Source organism: Homalodisca vitripennis, chromosome 3, assembly GCF_021130785.1.
Source record: "Homalodisca vitripennis isolate AUS2020 chromosome 3, UT_GWSS_2.1, whole genome shotgun sequence".
NCBI classification, from domain to species: Eukaryota; Metazoa; Arthropoda; class Insecta; order Hemiptera; family Cicadellidae; genus Homalodisca; species Homalodisca vitripennis.
Window position 1 is genome coordinate 22,584,866 of NC_060209.1, and position 27,495 is coordinate 22,612,360.

A 27,495-nucleotide genomic window follows, 5' to 3' on the forward strand; every position below is an offset into this window, starting at 1 on the left:
ACTATAAACACTCTACACTGCAATAAAGAATGTAACGACGGGACAGAAAAAAAATTCTGCTTACTGGAAAAGAAAAACTTACCAAGTGTAAAACTGGTTTTCTTTTCTCCATCAATCTCCTCATCATACTTGCCGAGCACAGACCGCTCATCCTCTTCTTCTTCTCCGTACGCATCATAGCCGAATTGGTGGGGCTTCTGTTTCCTTCTGTCAATGTTCTGCATCATACCATAGACACTACATTATAAGTTGGAAAGGCATTACTATATTTACTGTTTAAAATAGGGGTATAAACACTAGATTTTGTGTGTTGCAAACGAATTATAAAAAGACAAAATTGCACAAGCTTCAATACAAGTCATTTTGTAATGATCTCTTCTTGCATCAATATAAAATGGGAGCTATATAAATACCCCCCTTAAAATGTTCTTATTTGGCCAATGATTGAACCTTATTATTTACATTCACTTCATAGATCATAACCAGCAAAATAACAGCAAACAAATTATAAAAAGAGAAAATTGTTTCCATAAAAATAATTATTTATATAGAAAGCACATTTATAGAAGTTTAAACAATCTAAAACAATGTATTATTATATTTATTACTTTTTCCAAGCCAGTACGATCAGGCACAATACATTTATTAGACAACGGTTAATCCATATCACTAAACTAACATTATCTTCTGGTTCACTATTCAGTACATTCAGATTGCCACTACTGTTAAAATTAACACTCATTGTGAAATGTACAATAATTATTTACTCCAAATAAAAATTATTGAACCCATATAAAACACAAGCCTTCCTACAGTTTCACAAAACATCTTCTACATTTTACACTTCACTAATTTATAAAATACTACACAAACATTTATTTGTACCCAATAAAAAGGGAAAGATCCAAATAAATAGCAAAGAACACACTAGTATTGACAATAATGTTAATAACAACTGAGAAATCAATATGACAGACAAAGCATAGTTCTTAGTTGAGTCTGTGATTGTGCCACAGTAAAAAAATAACATGATAGATTCATGATACTGTTGCTAAGAGCTAAGAAGAAGAGTTCTTTGTTTTGATATATTTTTCACTACTTCCAGACAACAATAAAGTAAAAGAATTACAAAATTTAATGAAGCTATTTTTGACACATTGCCAATTTGAGATTTACAAAATCAACTGTTCAAACAACTATTGTATACATATTTATTTGCTTACTTGCTATTGAAGCGATGTTTCTAAAGCCAAGAATACACTCTTTTCAGTAACGACACTCATGATGGTGTAGGACGTAGAACTCTCAATTTTGACAAACATGCAGCAATTTTTTTTAATGCATTTTTTAAGTTAAAAAATGCAGTAATTTGTGCGTGTTCAGAAATAACGTGACAAATCGCAATCAGATGTGTGAACCTACACGTTAAAAATTTTCTAATGGAAAATACAACGTAACTATAAAATCTTTTACAGTACAATATAAAACCTTGGATCTTTATCTTCAAATTTACGTACGTTTTACTTCAAACAATGTAAAAATAGACTTGCTGTGAGAGATCATACTAGCTTAGTGCCATTTGAAAATGAAATTAATGCGTTGATAATTGCTTAAAGCCAGTTGCAGAGTTTAAAGCAGATCAGCATTTCTTCGATCACAAATACTAAACATAAAATACTACCTACCAACTTATAAGACAAAAGCTACACATCTAAGTTATAATTCATTCAGATCTTCTAGGAATCACTTTAAAATATTTAAATACCACATTGTGATGTTTTTGTTACCTTCTTGTAGCGTTCATCATCCATCAAATTGACATTGACCAAAGCATCGTCTTCTTCATCTAATACACCTTTGTCCTTCAGTGTCAAGATAATTTCTTTCCCTTCAGTGAAACCATCCTATAAAACCAAAGTGAAACATTTAAATTAAATATGTAATTTGAAGAAAGCATTTTGTTTACAAACTATTGGCTATTAATTAACAATTTATCTTAAAAAATCTCTCAACATTTGATTAGCTCAGTTATATTTAAATTCCCACACAAATGTCTTACAACACAAATCTAGAGTTGATAACTGATGCAATTTTTTGTATAAACAAGATCAATGTATAAACACAATCCAAAATAAATAACATAATTAAACCTTATAATGAAACTACACATTATTACTGTATATACTAAAAAATAATAATATATTTCCTTCTCTAGAATAAAAATAAAACTATCAAGATCACACACAACATAAATACTCAAGTTAGATATAAAAAAATAAAATAACAATCATTATTCAGGGTGACTGCTTAAAACCTTTTTTATATTCCAGGTATTTCTCCGATTACAAAAAATTTCCGATTCTCTAGTCCATTTTAAAAACCAAATACAGTATAAACAAATGTAATACTGTGGCTAACCCTTACACCAAAAACAAAGTGACGGTTTCTTGTCAAATTTTATCACTAGCGGTATATGCGAGAAATTTGGTGACGATTCACCATTACCGTCCAAGTGTAATTTTAGGAATATCTGTTGGTATCGGAATTGAGTTAAAAGAGCCATGGTATCGAGATCAGAATCGATCCACCCTTAGTAAAAATTGGAAATTACCCAAGTGCCATTAATTCACTATCTGTAGAACAGTACCTTCCACATTTGGTCCCAGAATAAGAACATAACTAATGTAATCAATTACTGGCTATTAATTATTTTATGCCTGTCTTAATACAATACAAGAATAGAATCACGCCATCATGAAAACACAACTTGTACAAAATAAATAAATGCAAAGAAGGCTGTGGTTCAAGTCACAAGGTTGTTTGTTAAATTGTGGTAATAGAGTATGAAACAAAACGATGTAAGGCTCCTTACATAACGATTCGTTAGACAATTTGGTTTGAACAGTTCTAATTCTACGGGGAAGTCATTCAGATAACTAATATCGGAGAAATGGCAAGATTTCCACCATTCATCGTCCAACAAATGCTGCTCTGACAAGAAAAACAGACGTGTGTGGGGAATTCGGCTAAACTGGAGACAATATTAGTTCAGACCAATATGTGGATGTGACCATATCAACACATAACCTCATTTTCTCAGTTTAAACCTAAGTAATCTGACGACCAATTGGATCATGAGTGAGAAACATTCGTTCAGAGACCAAACTGAGTTGATCGATCCGACAACTTTAATCGTAGAACACTGTGTGTATGGGAGCTTACGTGACATAAGGATAGAGCTAACAAAGATAACCTCCATTACTATAGTGGAAGCACCCTTGGATGAACCAACATTGGGTGGAGAGCTTGTGAAACACTTTGTTGCTCACACAAACTGTCCACAAACTCTGTAAATAAATCAGCTGTCATCATCACTCTCGTCGTTTCTCTTCATTCACAGTTATGGGTCACGTAGTGTAAAATACGATGTCAAATTATTTCTCGATTTCATACGTTATTAGAGTCAGAAACATTGTTTTTAAGATTTTCCCAGTCCTAAAGGGAGATTCCCGGCTTATTCTCGGTTTTTCACCTGGTGTGTGTAATTCCCGACTTATTCCCGGTCAGATGGCCACCCTGTAATTAACTACATTAATTGCTTAATATTGTAAATTACAGAAGTTTCTGGATATATTTCCTTCAGAAGGTTAGTTTGAAGTGTTCTTTTTTACAGCTTCAAAATAGTTTAGTTTTCCAACTCAGAACTCCTCTAGAATTGGTAGTAAAATCAGGATCATTATCTGTGTCATCTTGGTATAAATCATAACTTTCACTGTCACTTGAAAATCTGAGTAGGTAACTCATCTAGCACTTGATTGTCTTCAATACTGTTCCGATTTATTGTACTTACTCCCAAACTATCGTTGTAAACTAAAGTAACAGCAAGCAAATCAATAACAATGCAGACGATGAATTAGCAAAATGGTAGTAGAACGGCAACAAACGTCCCCCTCCTTGATATGTCGAGGAGTTCGTAACAAACCACTTTTTTTCTGATATTCCTGGTGACTGCCAACAACATTTCATAGATCATAATCCATAAAGTAAGGAATAAAAACAAGGAAATAGGGAATGACTATCAAAGCCGAAGTCTACATACATTTAAATGCATTTTATTACTGTAAAAGTCTGCGCCGTCTAAAGATGTTATGAATATTATAAAATATAATTAAATTTGTTGTCGGCAGTCAAAAGAATTCCATGCGCGACGTCAAATAACGTTGTCAGCAGTGAAAGTGTTAATATAATCCCTATGGACCTTATGTATAATAATGAGACTTACCACATCGTGTTCGACCCGCAAGCCCCTCAGGTCTCGGGCAGTGTAGGCTTCTTTGCGAGATGATCTCAACTCTTCCTCCACCAGTTCGCCCACACCAAACACAGCATCCATATCATCCAGTTCTTTAGCCTAACAATAAAGAATCATATTAAAACATTGAAGATGGTACTGGAGGAAACAACCAAGAGTGTAAAACAAAATCTGTAATTAGTTTTTAATATCTACAGAAGTTGAATAGCAACCCTTTCAGTAACATGGTTACTTGCCTAAGTAATATGTAGAGAGTGCCTGGCAATTTACAGTAAGACAGTTTATTAATCCTTCAGCGTGTTACATACATTGCAATGGACATTGTCATGTTGTATCAACTAATCTGTAAATTCTGTCCCAAAGAGTATATTGGAAAAACCATCACTCTATTAAGAGTGAGAATAACCAATCATCGGTTTGATGTTCCTCAAAATTATGAGAGACCATTATCTGCTTAAACAATTCAACACAATCAAAATAAATTAGAAAATTGCTTCGCCCTAAAATGAATTTACCATTTAAGCCAAATCCCAATCAAAATATTAATCTTATAAATTTAAGAAATGTTTAAATCGCACATCAATAAATTTTTAAAATGAAGGCAACCAGATGGGTTGAACCTAAGGTTGCCCCATCTGCCTGAAATAAATACATTTCAGTTTGACAGAATATTACTTCAAAATCATTAATTCTTTTAAAAATTGTAGCTGCACCCTAAAAAAAATATTTAAAACTTACTTTCTTTTCTGCTTTAAGTCGTTCTTCTGTTATTTTCCGGTTTTTCACTACCCAAGCAGACGCACTCTCGTCATCACTGTCATCAGCTAGTCGCTTCACTTTTGCCAACTTCGCTTCAAGTGCCCGTTTTTTCCTTGCGTTCAGCCAATTTTGCTTTCAGTTTCTCAGACTTCAACTTGGCAGCAATGTTATCTATGTTAAAAAAGAATAAGTATCAACAGTTAAAACAATACAATTAATTATTCCTCTTCGAAACATATACAAGAAAAGAAGTAATATGAGTTAACTAGATTAAAATCAGAGACAAGAGGTGTTGCTACTTTTAAAGTATAGTAATTGACTTTAACAAGCATATTTAATATGTTTTGATTGTTTAAACAGAGGTTTATGTTTATTTAATATGTAGTGTTTTCAATAAAAATTTTTGTTTGAGTGTTAATTAAAAATTAATGCAAAATTAGAGTAAATTTTTAGTAGAAGAGAGTGTATTTCAGTTAACATTAAAAACAAATTTAATCATTAAATCAGCACTTTAGAAAAATATGCAAAGATTTCTTGAAATATATATATATACGGTATTTATATATATATAAATACCGTATATATATATATATATATATATATATATATATATATATATAAATATGCATTGTAATTTAGTAGCTGAATAAATAAATATTAAATGAATTATTACTGCAGGCTTATGAGAAAAACACTAATTACATTGGGAAAACTTTTTGAACTAAAACACCATTAACAATAACAGCAAAGAAAAATAATGCAACATTTAAGAAAAATTGAAGTTTCTTTATCTTTATACGTATTTTACGAGCTGAGTTTTTTTTACAACTGCAACGTATCAGTTTGTGTTTTTGTATTTATTTGGATGGTTTTGTGTATTTATTATAATTATTGTTCCTAACTTATTGTTGATTACTGAAATATATTATTATTGTTATTGTTTTAGTTCCGTAGTTTAAAAATTTTTCTTTTTAATTATTTAAAATATGAACTTTTTCTGTATTTTAAAAAATTAATCTGTGTTATGGCTAAAGCTGCATTATTAGGGCATCTGCGATTAGATTGACTAAAAGATTAGAGTATTTTATCACATTACAACCTCTTAGTTTATAACTATAATAGTTAAGTAATTTTTATGACGGTATTCAATGTAAACAAAATGTATATTTAATTAATAAAGAGATTTTCAATTTAATTCAATGTATATAATCTCAATACAATTTTTAAGAACACTCACTGACAGTTTTTAAGTTTACTGATTAAAAAAAACATGGATAGGTCTGCTATATTAGGCTTTCAGTTAGTGAAAATAAAAATATTTAAACATAATGTTAATATTATGTTCAAGTAAATTTCAAAGTCTAAATATGCCCTAAGATTAAATGTTCAATGGCATATCAAATTTTAAAGTAAGGAATAATATTTAAACCTATTTATGGTTAGTATCAACAAAAAGTTGATACGAATAAAATAAACAAATTTAATTCAATCAATAATACAAAATAAATTAAACTAGAGATAAATCAAATATTACATTACAAAAGTAAACATGAATTTTTTTAATGCAAAAGAATTCAAATAAATCAAAATTTTATAAAATAAACTAAATAAGTTTTTTCCAAAAACAAAGTCGTAACTAACCAGCGGGTTTATGTACAAACTCGCCCATGTCCATCCCACCCTCAAGTGTTTTCTCAGATTTCTCCTCCCCCTTAATAGCCGTCGGTTGAGCCACCTCCAGTGGTTTGAGCCCCAGTTTGGCTCGCAGACGGTTTTGTCTCCTCGATGCTGAGACTCTGGTCAGAGGAGGACGAGATGCGAGGAGGTGATGGAGCTTGCGGTGGTGATGACAAGGCTGAGATGACAGGTGGTGGAGGTACAGGAGGTGTGTCTGGCCGCGATATCTTCGGTGGAGGTGGGGGTGGTACCAAGATAACATCATCATCTGCAACACATCAATTGCACTATTTAGATCAATGCATTAACAGTTTCTTGTCTTATGTCTAGTTTGAAAGTACTTTAAACAGATTATTGCTTGACTTCGTCCTAAAGTTTTACAACCCATAAAACATTTTACTAGAACACTCAACTTATATTATAATTACAAGATTTTGTGCAATAATACCTCCAATATGCCCTACGTTATGGTGTTTTGAATGAATATGATATTGTGATTACAGTATTTATAATAAACAATACTAATATATAATTAACAAAATATAAATATATTATAGGAGATATTATAATAATATTAAGACATACAACAAACAAATAAGAGCAAATGGCATAGTTTGGAATACTACAAATAGCTAAAATAGAGTTGAATAGTAAATTGAATATATAATCAAACCTCATTTTCAGACAAGTTATGTTTAAGGTCCTTTCATTAATAATATTGCTGCTTATGTTAAGTAAACAGCTCTAACATAAAACATATTAATTAACATTATTCTTAAATACCACAAAAATATCTGTTGTGGTGTTGCTATCCCTTATTGTTTGGACTTTTACTTCAAAGAGCAATAAACTAGTTAGTCCACCATAACAACAAAACGAAACACTGTATAGTTATAATGCAAAATGTAATGTCCACTAAGTAAAGGTCTCCGGACAACTGGCACAACAACATCTTTATTCATTTTAACCTCAAAATACTTACAATTGAATAATCTATTATTAAGCTACATTTACACTGGTAGTACAACTGTCATCACATAATGTGAACAAGGATAAGCAATTTTAACCACAAGTACTTGTGAAAGATGCACCACTGGTTGTTACAGAAGTCAGTGCAAAATCTGTTTACACAAAACATTAGTATCTCAGCAATGTTTACAATTCAAATTTTAATGTCGAACACTAGTCGTGACACCGCTCACAGTATATATCTTTTTACTGAACATTTGTAATGTCCGACAATGCTCTTCAATTCCATGTACAACTGTGAGACACTGCACGCGAGAGCTCTTGCACCCGTCTTGACAAGCTATTTCTAATGTTGGACACAAAACTTGTACAATTGTGTGACTGAAGCTTAAAACTTAATATCCTACAATTAATGTTAATATCTATACCCTATAGAAACAATAACAAATAAATATGAGAAACTGAAATAACAATTATAAACCTAAAAAGTCATAATTATTAAAATACTATACGTGACAAAATATTTTGTTACCAAGTTTCCACATATTCTACAGACAAATGGAATAAAACCACGATGGGGGTTTTTCACGACTGTGGTAGTGTACTTCCCTGAAATGTGAAAAGACTGTTGAACCATCCACTGATGCACATGTTTGAAGACAGGCATCTGTTTGTGCTGTAAAGTTTGATGTTATTTTCATCTCCTTCATGACTGACATATTGTGTTAGCTATTGGATTTATTTGCATATTTCCTCTTATACTTGCTAATGTATGGGTCGCCCATAGTTCAAAAGAAAACTAAAATTGAGGTGTTTAGAAAAAGTGAAAATGCCCAAAGTGTGCCAAAATGCATACACTTATGACACAATTTAATTCTATCAATTTCATAATAATATTGTATTCCCAGTAAACATGAGAAAAATTATGAGGTTTAAAGGCCGTTTCAAACCGCGGTCACACTATGTCACGTTACTTAAAGTGACAGATGTCGCGTGACAGACGTACAGTTCACACCGCCCTGTCAGACGGTTTAGTTGAAGCAGGTAACATGGCAAGTGGTTCGTAGTGCGATAGGGCGTTTACTAAAAATGTGCCTCGGTTGGATGATGGTGATAGTAGTTCGAGTAGTGAAGAGGAACTCATGCTGTTGTATTCGGTTACAAACCGAACGCACTGGGTGCACCCCTTCAACCACTAGAACTACTTACTATTTTGTTCCAGTTGCTCTGGTATTTCACCCCATGCTGTGTCCTTTAAATTGCTGTCTCTATACTCCTCCAAATCTGTATTCTACAGCAGTGGACGCGTTCTGATGGCTTCAATTAGCTGTTCCATAATAAATAACAAAAATAGCAATCCAGTTTCTTGTAAAGAGTTACGGCACAAAACTGCGCGACAGGTAGCGAGCCAGTGCGCATGCGCGAGGCCACAGACGTCGACAGATGTTTTGAAAAGATCGCTCTCGGAGCGATTCCGCAGAGGTTCTGCGAGGTCGGTGTGAATTACACCATTTAAAACTATGGAAACAGATCTTTTGAAAAATCTGTCACGTTCCGTAACGTGACATAGTGTGACCGCGGTGTGAAACGGCCTTAAACCAAAAATAACATAAACTTAAAACTGTAAAAAAAAGAATATTGCTTAAACAGTAGCAAAAAGTGAAATAAAAATTATACTGCAGAAAATAGTTCTTATTGTAAAAACAGATTATGTCAGCAGCAAAATTTATTCAGAATGCCTAGCTTACTAGTCTTACACACTACTCATTCAGTTCTCTGAGTCAAAGACAGACGCTCTGGGTCAATAATCTGACTATTTCAAAATTTAATTTACTATAATACTCAAGTTATTTCAATAGTAGTTTTCTTAATATATGAAAAACATTAAATACAAAATACAAATTAGCTCTCATATTTTGTCTTTTCAGTCAACTAACCACAGGATTATAAGTCTACATTTCAGTAACAAATATTTTTATAAATCTTTGAAAAAGTTGTTACTTTTTGCCAAAAACTGTATCCCCACTTTTTACTTTGCCACTTAAAAGTTAATATACTCTTAATATTATTTTGGTTACTTTGAAAAATCATTTTCTTAATTCTAGATCTGGTACAAGTACATATAGTCAATAATGCACAATCACTAAAACAGCAGTTAAAAACCATTAAAAGATTAAGTTTTTAGTATGGATCGAAAGAGAAGTTTTGTATGCACGAATGCCTTCAAATGACTGTCATTATTAAAAGTTTACAAACAAATAATATTCACGTTCACATTATATCATTTTAAGAATATCTCAAATATTCACAAAATTCATTGGTCATAACATGATTTAAGTATTATTTAGCTTAAAAGTTATTTATTGATCAATCAGCTTGGAAAAATCACTATTTTTGTGATGTGTCTGAAGAAGATAGCCTCGCTATCGAAAGGCCTCACAAAACAATAAAAGTCTTAAATATTGGTTTTATGTTTTAATATAAGTTTTAAAAAAACCTGTATAGATATTTAAAAAACGTTACTTTCATGCTTGTATTATTGAATTTTAATGACCAAAATAAATTACACATGTGACTTTTAACTCTTTGTTTCCATTTTACTATTTCATGCAAAATTTAAGCATATATTTACAGATACTTCTTCTTTGTGAACTTTACTAAAAATGTATAAGATAAAATGGCCAAAAATGTTGTTAAAGTTTAAAATTTAAAATAAGAAAATTTGTTAAATTTATACTCACAAATACAATTTCTATTTTTTTGAATATTTTGGTAAATCTGACAGCTCATATAACATAGCAATGATATACAAGGGTTGTTCAATAAGTCCTTAGAAAATGCAAGAGATGGTAAGAGTAGTTTTTGCCACTAAGTAGCACTCTTAACTAGTCAGCTGTATCCTGTAGTTTCATAGTTTACTTAGTTGTCGATTGAAGTAAACTACTTTAATTTGTCAATAACTTGTATTTCAAAGGGTTAACGCCGAAAGAAATCAAAGCTAAGTTGGACAAAGTTCATGCTGCATCTGCCCCTGTGTTTGCAATTGTTTACAATCGGTTGAATGAGTTTAAAAGTGGTTGTACATCCACAAAAGATGAATGACACCCTGTGGAAGTGTCTACCTCCAAAATGATTGACAAAATTCACAATATGATTTTAAACGATTGATGAATCAAAAGTACGCAAAATAGTTGAGACTACAGGCTTTTCGCAAGGTACACTGACTTCAATTTTGCACAAAAAATTGGGTGTGAAAAAATATCTCAGCAAAATCATGTGGACCACTCTGAGGCTGTTTTGGTGCTTTTCCATCTCAAGCCTGATGAATACCTGTGTCAATATACAGCTTTTGATGAAACATGGATACGTCTGTACTTTTCAGAGACAAAAGAGCAGTAAAATCAGTGGATTTTTAAAAGTGAAATGGCTCCGAAGATGGTGAAGACAGTGAAGTCGGCCGGTGAAGTTTTGGCCACGGCCTTTTGGGATGCTCACAGAATAATCTACATTGACTATATAAAAAGGGAACAATGATAACAGGAGAGTATTATGCATCATTATTAGGAACGGCTGAGCAAACAAAGAAATCAAGGAAAAGCCTCCTCATTCGATGTCAAGATTTTGTTTCATCAAGACAATATACAGGCGCACATCAGCGATGTCACCGTATTCACCAGACTTGGTCCCCAGTGACTATTTCTTATTTCCAGATGTGATGAAATGGTTTAGCAGACATAGGTTTACGTCTAACGAGGATGTAATTGCCCAAAAACAAATACCTATTTTGAGGAGCTTTCAAATCCTACCTTTTAGATGGCTTAAAAAATTGGAAAGAAAGCTTAGGCAAATGTATAGAGCTGGAAGGAGATTAGGTTGAGGTTGAAAAATAAAAAAACTCTGGCCAACAAATGATTTTTCTACTATTTTCTAAGGCCTTTTGATCAACCCTCGTTCAACTAGAAAAAGTAAAATTTATTGATTTTTAGGTTTGTTGTCAAATTTTGTGATATAATAAATTTTGTTTTCCATTGAAATGATAGGTTTTATTCATCATGTAAAAAACAACAGTTTGAATAATAATAGAATCTACTATCGTATAGCACATTTTTGGCGTTATAGCTTACAAATAATACCTCAGCAAAACATTATTTTTACCTTACTTTTGTAATTTTTGAAGTTTGTTCGTTTTTCCAAAAAAATAATCAGTTCCAAAGCAAAAAGTTCCACACACATTCCCAGAAATTGAAGTATATAATCCTGAATGGAATAGCCCATTACATTTGGATTATTTAGTTGTACATCTAGGATATGTTTAAAATGCTGTGTTTTACATAACAGGGAATGGAAGTGAGAATTTTTTCATTGAAAAATACACAAAAGGTATGTTTTAATTGAAAATTGGGGTTGTGTTAGATTTGTTTTGTATTAGTAGAATTTAAATTTCTTTACAAGAAAAACGTAATTACTTTTTAAGCAATTAAATATTTTTAGTTATATTTTTTAAGAAAAAAATCTCATTAAGTGAGAATGGAGCATGACCAAGTTGAACCTTAAACAAAACACACATCTAGAGTTAGAACTATTGCACAATAAAATCCATAAAACTATAAAATGCCATAGTAAAATACTATCAACGGATCTAATGAAACCCATGACAAGCCTTTTAATGGTGATGTCTGAGAATGTTGGCTTAGATATTCATATTACCTAGTAAGTGTTCCCTAAGAGCATCTTATACTATCCATTTCCACAGCACTGCCTCAATAGTAACAATGATTTACATCTAAAGCAATATCCTCTTGCAACTTGTCTATGTTCGAAATTTCATTAAAATCCTATGAATTTCAAGTACTTCGCCACAGGAAGTTTTTAATTAAAATTAAATATACACATTAGTTATTTTACTTTATAGTAAAATATCAGGTTAAAGATTTATAGTCATAGCCAGTAATCAAGTTAGTATAAAGTAACATAGATAGAGATATCATTTGTTGAATCTTGTAGGATATTCTTTACCCAACTCGATAATTGTATCAGTCAACATATACATATATATATCAGAAGTATTTTTACATGGAATTCCCTGTAAGATCAAGTATGTACATCTAATATATCCTAAGACCTCCAATCTATCTCAGGTGTGGCGAAATAAATTATGATGACCGTTTGGAAAGTAACGTCCGTTTGCACATTGTATGGGAAGTGGAGGAGATAGCATTGTAATTCTCACATCAATGTGCATGTTAGGGAAGTGGACATTCAGCAATGGTATAGTGAAGATCGTTCAAGCACTAATTTCTTCCATCACTTGCAAAAAAGTGTATTGCAGTAGAAAAACCTGTTGTGTGAAGTGCGTGCTGTCATTCAATTCCTTTTTCAGTGACAGAAAACTTTGTTGCTTTGTGTAGACCACAGGTAACAAGGGAAGGAATTGTTAGGGAATGGGTTCGCTAATTTTGAAGTGGCTGAACAAATCACCATGATGAAGAGAGAAGTTACAGACAGTCTGTGGTCATTGATGAATTTGTTGAGAAAAGTAACTTGAAAATTCACAATCGTTCACCATCTTAAAGTTTTTGGTTGATAAAATATAATAATTATACTCTAATAATAGAAGATAGTAATTCTATTCTAATAATACGAGGTAGTAATTAGATTACACAACAAATAACTTCGGCTCTAGGTGTCTTATGAGTTATCAACAGGAAAAATTATTTTTAACAAGTGAATTACGTAAGAACATCCTTACTGAAAACATAGCATATCTACACAAAAAAACGAAGGCCCAGCAAGATTGTTCTGGCAAAAAGTTTATAGAAATAGTTTTTGGGATTGAAAAGTGGTACTGTTGCTGGAATTCAAAGAATGTGGGATAACTATCAATGTATAAAATACACTGCAACAATAAAAAACCTATGACAGCACATTCAAAACAAACATTGTCTGCTTATATCTATTATCATTTTTATGTGCACCAAAGCTCATCTCCATGCTGCTAAGAAAAACAAAGCCCTCTAAGGAACTTTGGATGGTTTTAGACACCACCTTAAAGCCCACATGTGACTTCCAAAGACTTCCACCTTGTCATAAACATGAAGAAATCACTCGGTTTCCAGCAATTTGAGCTCAAAGATGTAACTGATGGCTTAAGGTATGGGTTTTTTCAGAATTTCTAAATTAGCGAGTAGATATGATAAGTTCTTAATCGAAACTAATATGTTTCAATATAAAACAATAAGCAAAGGAAGATCGTGGTTTCAATATGAATATAATAAAATGCTTTTATCAAATTTTGTGTTTTATTACTAAAAGAACAGAGATTACTTTCAGTACGGCCCTCATACAATTCATTTTCCAACATCAAATTATTAAACCAACTTGTAAAAATAAATTTATACCACCATACGAACATAGATTTTATAACGACTAGCTCATTATTTGATAACATCATGTTATTAATAATAATTTAAGTGTTAGTGAGTTTAATAACAATAGTAAATCTTCTTTAATATATTTTTAGTCTAACTCTCTCTGTCAGACATATCTTCTTACCTAATACAAATAAATAGACTTTTTTTAAATTACATTCAAAACATATAAACTATTAATTAAAACTTTTATTTGTGTAATAGTAGCCAATACAAGCTCCATCTTCAACAAACAATTTCATATGTATTGCCTTTGTGCATGTCCCATTCTTTAGATACACAATCTAGAGACGTTACATTATAGTAAATGCTGTATCTGTCAATGAGTTACTCCTTCAGAATGTGAAAACCCCTCGCCATAATCCTAAGGATGTTGTTATTCTCTCCTGTTCCAACCTGATACAACAGTAAAGATACTAACAAGTCTCTCCGTACAACAATAGCTACAACTTAATGATTAACCCTTTAACACGTTGTTTCAGAGTAGGCAACGTCCGCTATGGCAGGACTTTATTAAACAAAGCTAGCATAAATACACTAAGATTTAGAAAAGCCTCAATATCTTAGATAATTTTGGTACTATGTTAATAATTTTTTTCAGTAAAATATTTTTAATGACTCACAACAAATCCAACAAAATAATCGCATCATTTAACTATTTTTGAATGCTAAAAATTAAATTATTACTCTCAGACAACAAAAAAAACATTGTCTAATCAGTGATTGCTTTTGAGAGCTGCCACTTTGGCAACTTATCATAGCTTTGAGATAACATTACACAATATCAAACACTGTCTAGATAAAAATCAATTTTACTAATGTAAATAACTAACAAACAGAAACATAAAACCACCAGAATGAAAAACAATAGTTTACAAACATGTGTCCCTCACTTTGTAAACAACGTACTCATAGTACTGTTATAATTTAGTTAACAACATATTGAGGTTGTAAGTCACCTATAACGTCCAACCGTGTCAAAGGGTTAACCAAGATCCCCACTCAATCTAGCTACAAACCCTCAGATGACAGTGTCATAAAAACTAGTTTTTTTAACAGTTCGCTTTCTAGTTGCAGGTTGCCAAACACAACCTGCCTTGGAGTTTACTACTTTATTAAGAGTTTACTCATACAGAGTCCCACAAATAATTCTTTTGGCGTTTATCTCGAGCTCAGTGTATAGGCTCAAAGTTACAAATATGTTCATGACAAACGTAAACATATTATCACAAAAGTGTCATGAAAGAGAAGGCGAATTATATAAAATGTAAAACTTCCTGACACAACAATACATGTATATATACATTTTTGTTATTAATAAGATGTGATTAGCAGTGAGAGGTATGCTAATGCAATAAAAATAAAATAATCCGACAACTTTAATTTTTCCCCTATACAAAAATATTGAGAACATCTTTCAACTTACACATTATTTCAAAATTAAATCATATTAGACAGGATTATTAGAAACAAATATCCAAATGATTAAGAAATTAATAAACTATTATATAAATCAGATCACTAGTGACTGTTAAATAAAATTTTAAACTTATCAAATCAATTCAGCCACAAATGTCACCAATAACGAGTTTATATATATATATATACATTAATGCGAATTTTTAGAGCTTAGACAATATTACCATTGAAACATTCAATAATATAATTGTAATAGCTCAAAATTAAAGCTATTTAAAGTTGACTTCTCTAAATGTTTATTTTTTGAAAATGTACAATTACAAAAAACAAATACCGATAGTTCTATTTTCAACAGCTGACTTTAATTTAACCAATAATTAGTATAATGTTACAAAACTCTATCAAACTTTTCAGGAACCTAAAACAAACCAAAATATCATATTCAAACTTTTGAAAACTCAAAAATGAGAACAGCTTGTTTTGAAATTTGGTGTACTACTATAGAACTTAGGCTTAATTACATAAAAAATAAAGATTTGTTACAACCTTCGTTTTTAAAATGGGGGCTTTAAAAAACTTAGAATGTAAATATCTTAAAAACCAGGATTGATAAAAATGTTATTACATTTTATTTTGACAATTTAATTACAAATTCAGTGATAACAAGTTTACAAAAATCAGTTGACCAATAATTAGGGTGATAATATGATTTTAAACAGCCACGTGCTAAACAATATTGAGTGTTGTTGTTGTGCTGTTACAAGTTTTACTATGTAACAACTGCTAGTGAGCCACAACAATCCGCTGTTTTAATCTTAGCTGCTCTAATCAGCTGACTATAACATTACATTGTTGGATGGTAACCATAATAATTGTACTTTTTGTATAATTCAAGTTTTTTTTATCACAAAATAATAAGATAAAAATGTGTATAATCTAGAAAAAATAACAACTTTATTTACATAGGACTGCTAATAAATTTAACTTAAATTTTCTTAATGAAAAAAAGTGTACAACATCGAATTTGGAAATTTTTTGCTAACTATGGTAACACAGTTCAAAATGTGCAATCAAGCTGGCTGGCAATGGGAATAATAAATGCAGCTTACTTAATGCAGGACAAAAATTATTCAGAAGTAGAAATTCATTTAATTCAAACTTAATTATTTTGTAATCTGTTTTAAAGAAGCTGCAATTTTTAATAAGGTTGAAAAATTTTTTGAAAATTAGGCCTTAAGAAGGTTATAAAGTTGTATAGCAAATGTTGACAAGTAGTTCTCAAAATAAAAATACGAAATGGTGGCTGTTAGGGTAATCATTGAGTTTCTTAAAGTTTGAATATGATATTTTGGTTTGTTTTTGGTACAGGAATAATTCCTGAAATAGAATAATTCCTTTTTGGTAGACAGTTCTGAGACATCCTGTATATTAAGTCTTTTTATTATTTTAGGTCCAATTTTTGCCTTTTTCTTAAAAAAACTTTAAACAAATATATAAAATGACAATAACATTATTTATGGTTTAATTGTATTAAAACTTATCTCTGTATCAGTATCACAAACAAGGTATTTCACAATCAACTTGTCTTCCTTACAGCTATTGAAGAATGACATTACTGAACACTGGTTACTGTACCTGTTTGGACCCATGGCTAGGCAGCCGTCGCCTCTTACGATCACTCTGAAAAACGGACAAACCGCAGCCAATATTACTGTTTTCAAGACTTACAGACAATAACTACTCATATAACACCATTACCTCATTTCAGTTAATTATAGATTTAAAATATCCAGGGTATTAGTGCGCTGAAAGAAAATTAACTAAGTCTCATAGTCTCCGATACACAGTAAAAAAAGTAGTAATATTTTGATGTTAGGAATAACCAATTGAATGGTTGGTTATTATTAAACAAAGAAATATAGGATTGTGTTTAATGCACTTTTGAATTAGTAGTAGATGTATTGGGTCATTTCAAAAAATGTTTGTAATCATGAAATTATTAAATGTTACTTCATATTTTGTTAATGTGGACAAACATTTTGTTAAATACATTAACAACCACTTTCTTCACAAAATACAAATAAACTACCAAGAGATTTTTACCATATAATAAAATTAACCCAAAATATTTTAGTAACAATGTCTTGAAATGTGGCAGATTAAACCTAGTTGATCCACATAAGTTTTTAGGACTGAACATTGTTAAAAATTTAAGCTAGAAATTTCATGTTAATTATCTAGTAAACAAACTAAGCTTTTTTTTTGCTTTCCAATGAAAATATTACCAGATTCAGTATCTATTTCTACTTGTATACTATGCCTATGTACATCGATTCTGAAATACGGTATTGTACTCTTGGGTTCATCTCCTGATTTTGAAAAAGTTTTCATAGCCCAAAAAGCTGTTCTGAGAGCAATGGTTGGTACAGATTTTAGAGAGAGCTGCTGACCGCTATTTAAAAAATCTAAAATACTCACACTACCAGGTTTATATATTTTTGAATTGTTGAACTTAGTACATAAAATCTAAACACATTTAACCAATACAAAAATCAGCATAACATAATACTAAACACAAAAATCTTCTTGCCTTTCTGATTCATAAAACTTTTTGAATTGAGAATTTCTTTTTGAAAAAATTCCACTATATATGGAAATTTGCTTATATATATTTACCTTTATCACTAAAAGCTCAAAAATAATAATTTTCAAAATAGTATTAATAACCTTGTCATAGAAAAAGCTTATTAGAGTGTAAATGAAATGCTGAAAGATTTTTCAAACAATAAGTAAAACAGAAACTAATCAATTTTAAAATCTCAACATATGAAATTATTTACGTTTCACAATATTATCCCTTCAGACCGAAGAACACGATTTCAATACATTATTACATTTAAAAAACATTCAATAGGAAATAAAAATATATTTTCAGCTGCTGAAAATCTAGCTTTGAGTAGTCAGCATTACACAACAATGCAATACTGATTATGATGTAGTTGATTAATTTGATGTACAAAAGTATGAAGCAGTGTATGTGTACTACTGAAACTACAGTATCCACCAGCTTCAATTGATTTTGTACACCATATGTTCAAAATGCAAATCTCCAATCGGTATTTACCACTCAAAAATTGTCCAATACCTATGAAATCTGTTGTACGACAATTACAGACAAACGTGTCAACTTCTAACAACTATCTGTGAGAGGAAAATCTCTCTCTCCAGAGTCAATTACTTATACTTAAGCATAATTTTCAATATCTTCATCACCCATCTCAAAACTCACAAGTTACATTATGTTTACATAAATCTTGAAGAAAAAAAGAGTTGTATACATCCAAAGAATATAAAATTTGCAATTTGTTCTCAGCTGTCCTCTCGACTATTCAAGTATGTTCCTTCCATTTCTTCATAAACCTGTGGATTATGTATCCTGCTGATATATGTATATATAATATACATATATATTATATAAAAATAATTTCAATAAACATTGAATCACAAAAAGCACACACACATATATGTGTATATCCGTACACATTATAACATCCGTTTTCATGTTATAATATTTATTTACTGTTCATTCTGACTGGGAGCTCTGGTTTCCAACTGAACTACACAGTGTAAAATTTCTGCTGCACTTGCTGCCATGTTGTAAAAAACCTTCAGAGTACAAATTCAGAATACTGTAAATTTATTATACAGCATTTCCAACAACTGGATAAGTGAAATATACAAATATGTAAAACAAAGCCACTAATTCAGTAGCCTATTCTTTGAGTTAAGCATTCTCATGGTATAATAAGTATTTTCTTAATAACAACAAATTTCTAGTAAACCATATAAAAGCGACATTTCTAAATTTAAAATAGTGAATTTGCACAAATTAAGTACTGAAAAACTACTAGAGTATTTTGTTCACATTCAGGTTATTATTGTTATATAGTTAGTTGCAAAATTATGTTTATATCCTAGATGTTTCCACAGCGAATATTATAAGAAGCAATGTTAGTCAGGTTAGATTAGTTGTCAAAATGAATGGTAAAAAACCACCTGTTATAATTGTTAATTTATTTATGATCTAATTTCAATCTATTGTTATTATTATGTTTGTAATAAACTATTTATCATACACTAAATGTACTCTACATTAACCCAAGCATTGGCAACTAAATTATCTCTATTGCCAGGCTACTTGTCAGGTTTTGCGAGGGCATTTTATTAAAAGAAAACTAAGATACTAACAGAAAACTAACAGAAGTGTATATTTGTACTAAATCAAAATTCCAAAATATAAAAATTATTTATATATTTCTCTAGTTTCCGAAAATATATAGTTATAAAATACATAGTTTAGTGGACTTATTTCATAAATTTATATTTTTATATTCTGGTAAAACTTGCAACAGAGCATTTTTATGAAAATGTACACTACCCTGGTAACATACTACATTACAAAAATAATAGTTTATAATAGATGAAACAGTAGATTACATCAGGAGATAGCAATAACATATAATTTATCAATAACAAGTACAAGTAAAAAATTATATAACATAACTCATCACATTTATTAATCAGCAAAGCATACACTTTCTTACATGTCAAACTTTATATCTTCAAATTTAGAATCAATGCTCAAATTTTCTTCTCATTTTAAAAATAAAATGGTATTTATCTACTAACACATTCTGTATTGTGACAAAAATCCCTAATTAAAAAAAATGTATTTACAAAAATGTAGCCTACAACTACACTCCAAGTTTCCGTTGCGGCACTGAGATCTTACATTAAGCCTAATCAGATTCACCACCGCTGTCATAGTCTACTGGTTAACTTTCAAACAACTCTCTTATATCACTAGATTGATCTAAATGGTTCTCATCCATTTCAAATGCATATAATGATGGTAAAATTAAACATATCAAATAAATAAAACTGGCTAATATAAAAACCTGACACTCAACCTAGGCCTACATAGATTACAAAACTTGGGTTATTTAGAAACAAAGCACTAATTATTTGTTTCACTACATCACTCCTATGAAAGAGGAATACTTTTCAAAACATGTTAATACCACTTGGCTAAGTAATAACTTCAAATAATATTACATACTTGTAACAAAAGGAATAAACAAACAAACTAACAATACGTAAACAACAGCAAAAGAAATGACAAGAATGAAAATTTAAAACTATATTCTTCTTCTCTCCGAGTTGTATCAAAGATCGAATAGTACTGAACTTCATACTAATTGATACATTGATTTATCCACTATCGAATGCTACCATTACTTTCGTCAAAAAGCATTGTAGTTACTTTATAAAATGGCTTTTTCACTACTATGTTTTACCATTACTGCAGCAATCTTCACCAGTACCTGGGTTAAATAAACATATTTCCTTATTATACTATATTGTTTTATAAATAAAGATTTTTTTATAAAAAAATCGGTACTTTGGGATTATACCGACCACACTAGTATGAAGAACACAAAAATAGAAATTTATAGAAACAAACATGATAGAACGAAAAAACAACTCTTCAATTACAAAATTACAAACTTACAAGCATTTCCAGGTATTGTGATCGGTATTGTTGTCGCTGTTATCTTATCTTTCTCGAGAATCCTGATTACGGCAGGCCGCGCGGCATCACGTGATTTGCACGGTACATAATTGCCTTTCCATTACAATTCAATTTATATTTCTGATTAGCCCCTCTAGAATTTGATATTTTACTGATAGGTACTATCTCGAGGGATGTTTTTCTTTCATCGACATCAGCGCGGGGCAGCACCGAAGGTGCTGCCAAGGCCCGCGCTGATGGCCGGAGGCACTCGCATTTTGGGTGGCGGAATGTGATCAAGAATAAAAACAAGTTTTTAGTGTTTTTTTAATAAAGAGTTTAGTTTGGTAAATGATTGTTTTTGTTGAATTTTTGTGTTTGGAGAAATGTAGAGGTAAAACACGGAAGTACAACAAAGCGATGCACCAGCTGAACGGGCGGCGAGACTGCAATCACGTTATCTACTAGACGCTCGACTTTGACCTCTGTCTGAGGATGGGGAGGGGTTTGCGATAAGACAATTCCTGTTTTATATTGACGAAATATTGTTCTACGCTAATCTAGTAATCAGTAGAAACGAAATGTGAAATAACGATTCATGTCTGGGTGTGGTCGGTATAATCCCAAAGTACCAAAAAATCATATTACATTACAAAGCTCTAGGTTATTTGGTGAAATTCAGACTTACTTATATTTTACATTTTTTGTTATTTAGTGTCATAATTTTTGTTTTAACTAAGTTTTTCCATTTTTTAAATTTCCAACGAACAATGCGCTCGAACAATCGGTCATATTCTGCACCCATGCTTTTGTCATCCTTCTTGCTTAGCTTGCGAGCTGTTCCACCCTTTTTCCTTTGAACAGACAGTAATGGCTCCTTTAGGTGGGTACTTTCCTCAGGACAAGGGAACAGGTTAGTTTTTCCATCATTACTGTCCGTTACTTTTGTGATCTTTGGAGTAAACCTGTCTTGCTTGGATTAAACCGAGGTATTATCTTCAATTACAATCATCTCAAAACAAGCTTCTTTGAAGATGACATGCTTCTGCTTCCCTTCCTTCTTCTTCCTGAGGTTCTCCAATAAACTTTGTGCCTTCTTCATTAGCCTTTGCTGGATTTTCCCGACTTGTAGCTGATCCAGATCCTCTTTCTTAAGTTTGTTCACAAAAGCACAGTTTATTGCAAAAGATGCCACAGCAGATATCAATAATTAATTTAATTTGTGTAAATTTGTGCTTAAATTATTCCATGAAAGTGCCATTAAAAATACTTTCACAATAGACTGTTTTGCCATTCCTCCATCTTAATATTAAATTAAATCTTTTAGATCAAATTGCGTTGAGTGTATGGTTACACTAATTTTCTGGTCTATGAAGGTTAGTAGCGTATTCTTTACTCTAAATTGATAATTTTAACCAAAATTTAATGAACATGTCTAGAAACTATACATTGGTATATACAAACTTTCAACATCAAAGTTAACCAGCTAATCATTATCATGGTTTATGTCAAATATTTGAATAATTCAACAAAATCTTAGGTGTTCTGAACAAGTTTGCCATAAGCGGAAATAGCTATATTTAAAAATAATTATATTGTACAACGATCTAGACCTTAATATTAAGTTCTTCTAGTCCAGGGTAATCAAATTAATTATTTTTAAATATTTGTAATACTTAATCAGAGTGGCCACTCAAAACCCTTCTTTTCAAATTCCCGGTTTTTTCTCAGTTTTTCCGGTCCATAATTTCCAATGGTGGTTTATCTGTATTTGCAGGTAATGCAACAAAACTGTGGTTGTCTAGCAAATTTCATAACTAATGATATGCGAGAAATTCTGTTACAAATCACCGCTACCACCTATTTTAAGCTCCATTTTTATCTCTGTGGCTTTCAATGTGAAGAACATTGCGTATAGACCTGCCTAATAACACTTTCCTTCCTGTGATGTTTGGAAAATACATTACACAATTTTGAAAAATAAAGAGAACAAACAATTACCAACACAGGGCAGACTACAGTCTAGAATTGCAGGTGAGAGGTCTGTGATGCACGAACTTTTGTACGAGACCATGATTTTGCCGGTATACAAGTTCAGTTCGGTACATTTTTGTTTGACCTTTTTTGGGATAAAACAAGCCTATTCAAGCTACTTGAAAAAATGTGTAGAAATTCAGGGAAATGAATAAATTTTAAAAACTAAGTCATATCTTATATTATTTGCTTTTAAATAATAGAAATGGTAGCTTACAAAATAAGCTTACAGAATATATTCCATTAACATAATTTATGGACCTATATTTATAGAGAATCTATTTATGTACAAATAAACAAAGTACGACATATGGATAAAATAAAAATTACCGATCGTCGGTTTGCCACCAAGCAGTTAACGTCCACGTATAGAACCAGCAGATACACAGTATTATTTACAAAGTCACATTATTTTGTTACTTTAGATTTTTAAATAGTTTGAATACACAAGGAACTACAGAAACACATTCTACCAATCAGTAATTAGCGTACTGCCAGTCAACCGTCGTCCGCAAGTAGACTTATATGGATTCAAGATTCAGCTTCCACACGTCACTTGATGTAATATAGTACAATCAAGATTTTTCAAGCATATCTTCAGCACTTCTGTTGGTATCAGCATCGATGCATTCTAGTACAAATTCCATTGGTATTACGAAAATGTACGCATAACCCATGCATGTTTTCCTGAAGCCCGAAATAAATACATAATCCAGCCCTGTTCATGCATCATCACTCCAAATATATCCCACTGACTGCCAATATATGAAGAATGAGTCATAAAGTTATCTGCTACGGAAGTTACCAAAATGCAGCTAATACATACACAATCAGTAGAATAAGTAGAGACTAGTACCAACAATACCTTCCATAATTGCCTCCAGAATACAAGCAAATTAATGTTATCATTTAGTATATCTTAAATTTGTAGTGTTTACCTTTAAAAAATGCAAAAGAAGAATCACTCCATCACAACAGTACAACTAGTATAAAGTAAATAAACACACAAAAGTCTGAATTTAAACCACAACGTGTTTGTTAAATTATAGTCATGGACTACAAAACATGACAAGGCTCCTCAGATACATTGGACTATTTGGTTTGAACATTTTGAATTGCTGAAATTTCCAAGGAGCGCTCAGGTAATCTGCTGTACAGATAGGCTAATACTGAAAAGCAAATAACAAGAAGCCTCATAAATAGAACAAAATATAACATTTCCATTTTCAATATTAAAAAACATTCTATTAATTTTAATCATCTCCTCCTAAAACCATTAAAATATATTTGTTCAGGAGGAGTAGAATAGCCAACATTAAAACATTGAAATGGGTAGGGTACGATAAGCAGACCCGGTTTTTTATATCGAAGAATGTAATCATCGATACCTAATATTCGCATCTCAAATCCTAGACTATCAAACGATATAAAATGGTCTGTAGTCTGCAACAACAAACATATGTTTTAAATTAAAATGTGAATTTAATATTAACAGTCATCAAACAAATTATTACAACCAAAATTAGAAAAACAGAAGATGACTATATTTACTCCTCTCACAGTTACATTTGTTTCTTTCCCACAAATTTCACATAATGGATTTTTCGGTACGAGTCCTACATGTTGAAGCTACGAAAAACATGTCTTATCATCTTTCAAAGCAATGTTGTGTAGTTTTCTGAAAGTGACTGCCATTCTTAATAATCAAATGTTACTTAAATGTAAAATTGAAATATTACCTTACGTGTATTACTTGAGTGTTTACAGCTGTACATATGGATTATTTAAGTTAATTGTTCAAAGTAATTAATTAGTATCGATTGATTATATCGATGGTTATGATTGAGTAATATCGTTTGCCAATTTCGATATAAAAAAACCGGGTCCGCTTATTGTGCCCTACGCATTGAAATTATAATTGGCAACGCCAAACCAATAACTTCACTTAGGCCTATATCACTTGCTGAACTTTAACCCATTTGGCATACTACACAGTCTAAACTATCTTCTGTAGTTTACTGGACATAAAAACACTATGGCATAGCCTACCAGCAATACAGGTAAAGTAATCTGACAATTTAGGCATTACCTTAGGCTTTTAGGCTATCCTGTATATGCTCATTTTGGATTTCAATTGCGTACAAGATATAGGTGTAGAAAAAACATTGAAACCTATTTTTTGTAGGCTAGCCTACTTAATTGCCTAAGTTACATACATAAAGTTGAAAATGAAACCTACCTTCACTTTCATATGATTCATCACTTCTAGGTTTAGGACGTTTTTCTTTCTTCCTCTCTTTGTGATGTTTCTTATGACGACGCTTTTCCTTTTCTACTTCTTCAACTGAACCCGATCTACTACGATCACGCTCGCGATGTTTACGTTTCTTCGAATCTTTCTTGTGCTTTTTATGTGAGCCCATTGTAGGCTAGGATTGGACTGACAGATACAATAAACAGTATCGATAACTTAATTTATAGATTAGCTCTTAAGATACGTATCACACCACTCGGAAAAAACACCACTCGATAATACAGTGTATCAAATTGTAATTTGATTTACAATACAACATAAAAACGCTGCACAACAAATACAACTTATACACGGCAGACACGTTATGAGAGAATGAGACGTTTCGTTAGGAGAGGAGAAGAAGACCAAACAAAGCAGAAATAAAGCAGACGCAAGCAAGTAGTATACTTCTAGTATGAGAGTTTCTTTATCTATAATTGAACTGGTATGGATGTTCTATACCAATAAGAAACTATAATTTCATAGTGCCGTGCTGTGTGATTTTTGGCGGTATTGAATTTGACGTCTACAAATCCTAACAAAAATTGTTTTCAATTACTTCTACGAACAATATTATGAAGCATCAATGTTCCCGTTATATGATGAGTGAAAATAATTATTAAACTTATCTCTCACGGACTTATGTCTTACAAATTCAAAACAGCTCATCTTGGAAAAGTAAATTCAACCAAGAACTGGCCACTGAAAGTTATGTTTAAAAGCCACTGCGATTCTTTGGAAATTCTACGCAATTTCTCAAGGGAACCCTTAAGACTGCTGATGCTCACTTTAAGACGTTAAAATCTCCATCTATTGTCATTATCAACTTCAAGAGTGTTCACGTTTATGTCTTACGTTATGATGGGTGGATTCATACTACCTAGTGCATCGTCTAGTTGGTTATGTAACACGCCTATTGCTTGGTCTAGGTTTGCACCATTACTTAGATCATAGTCTTCTTGATGTTTATTTCAAATGGAGCAGTTTTGCATATCGGTTAATTTTCGCCTCCACTTGTTTAAAAAATGTATTTGTGAGTCCAAGTACTTTTTGCGCACTCTACAACATCTTATTTTACGTGGTTCTTTATCACAAAACCTCCTTCCAGCAAAACCTGCCTTCTATTCGTGTGTTTTCCAGCGTTTCTTGTGCTAAGCCATGCTCTGAGATTATGATTTAGTCTGGTTGCGTCTTACTAAAAAAGTGTGCTAGCTTGTCAGTCTGTTTTGCCAACAATATTTTGATAGGCAATATTGAGTTTGTATTCTTGGGCCCTCTGCTCTGCTAGCATTGTTTTTCTTCTGTTTTTTGTATTTCTTGAGGAGTGAATTCCTTAAATTTGTTGATTTCTGCTTTTTTATTTACTTGAGAACCCGATTTTTACTAAAAATTAGTTCCTGTAGTTATTTTAGGGTATTCTTCTGGGTTATTTCCCTCACTATCCACAGTAGAGTTGTTAAAGGGAGGTTTATATTTTGGATTTGTATTTACATAGTATCTAGCAAGTTCATCAGGCCCAAGACAGACATGTTTAACACTTATTGGATCCACTTGATAATAGTGTCTTCTAAAGTATTGGTGATATACACAAAGGAATTTGTATTTCTTGAGATACCCACAAGATAGTGGGAGTGGATCTGTAGATGTGTTAAGGTTTGGTGGTAGTTCGTCTACACAACAGCGTCTACTGCTAGCCGATCTTGAAATTCATGGATTGTTGATGTCACATACCGCAGTTTGCTCAGTTCTCATTTTTCTGAGTGTTTGCATACAAGCAAGGTTATCTGCTTTTATCAATGATTTTATTAAGATTGTTTAGGGCGTCAAATGGAGCAGTCTTAGGGTCGTTTTCCGTTTTGTTTTTTTTGTACATTCCTTGTGAGTAATATGTAAATATGAGGCCATGAGATGACAAGTGGGATAAGTTCACTTTTCACTATTTTGAGATAAATGTGTTTAAAGTATTTTACGCCGTAGAACTTTAATTTTTATTTGATTGAAAATATATTTTGGTAGTCATTTTTCTATGTTA

At 31.5% G+C, this 27,495-nt stretch overlaps 1 protein-coding gene across 1 annotated transcript in view; it reads right to left on the reverse strand.

The window, feature by feature from the left end:
* The window catches only part of LOC124356688 (U4/U6.U5 tri-snRNP-associated protein 1-like), a 46,379-nt gene extending 20,578 nt beyond the window's left edge, over positions 1 to 25,801 (reverse strand). Inside the window, 8 exon segments of the mRNA XM_046807833.1 lie at positions 83 to 218; positions 1,788 to 1,904; positions 4,283 to 4,411; positions 5,051 to 5,179; positions 5,181 to 5,242; positions 6,713 to 6,845; positions 6,847 to 7,016; positions 25,410 to 25,801. Coding sequence (XP_046663789.1) covers positions 83 to 218; positions 1,788 to 1,904; positions 4,283 to 4,411; positions 5,051 to 5,179; positions 5,181 to 5,242; positions 6,713 to 6,845; positions 6,847 to 7,016; positions 25,410 to 25,593 — 1,060 coding nt within the window. The 5' untranslated portion in view covers positions 25,594 to 25,801.
* Positions 25,802 to 27,495: the final 1,694 nt, after the last annotated feature.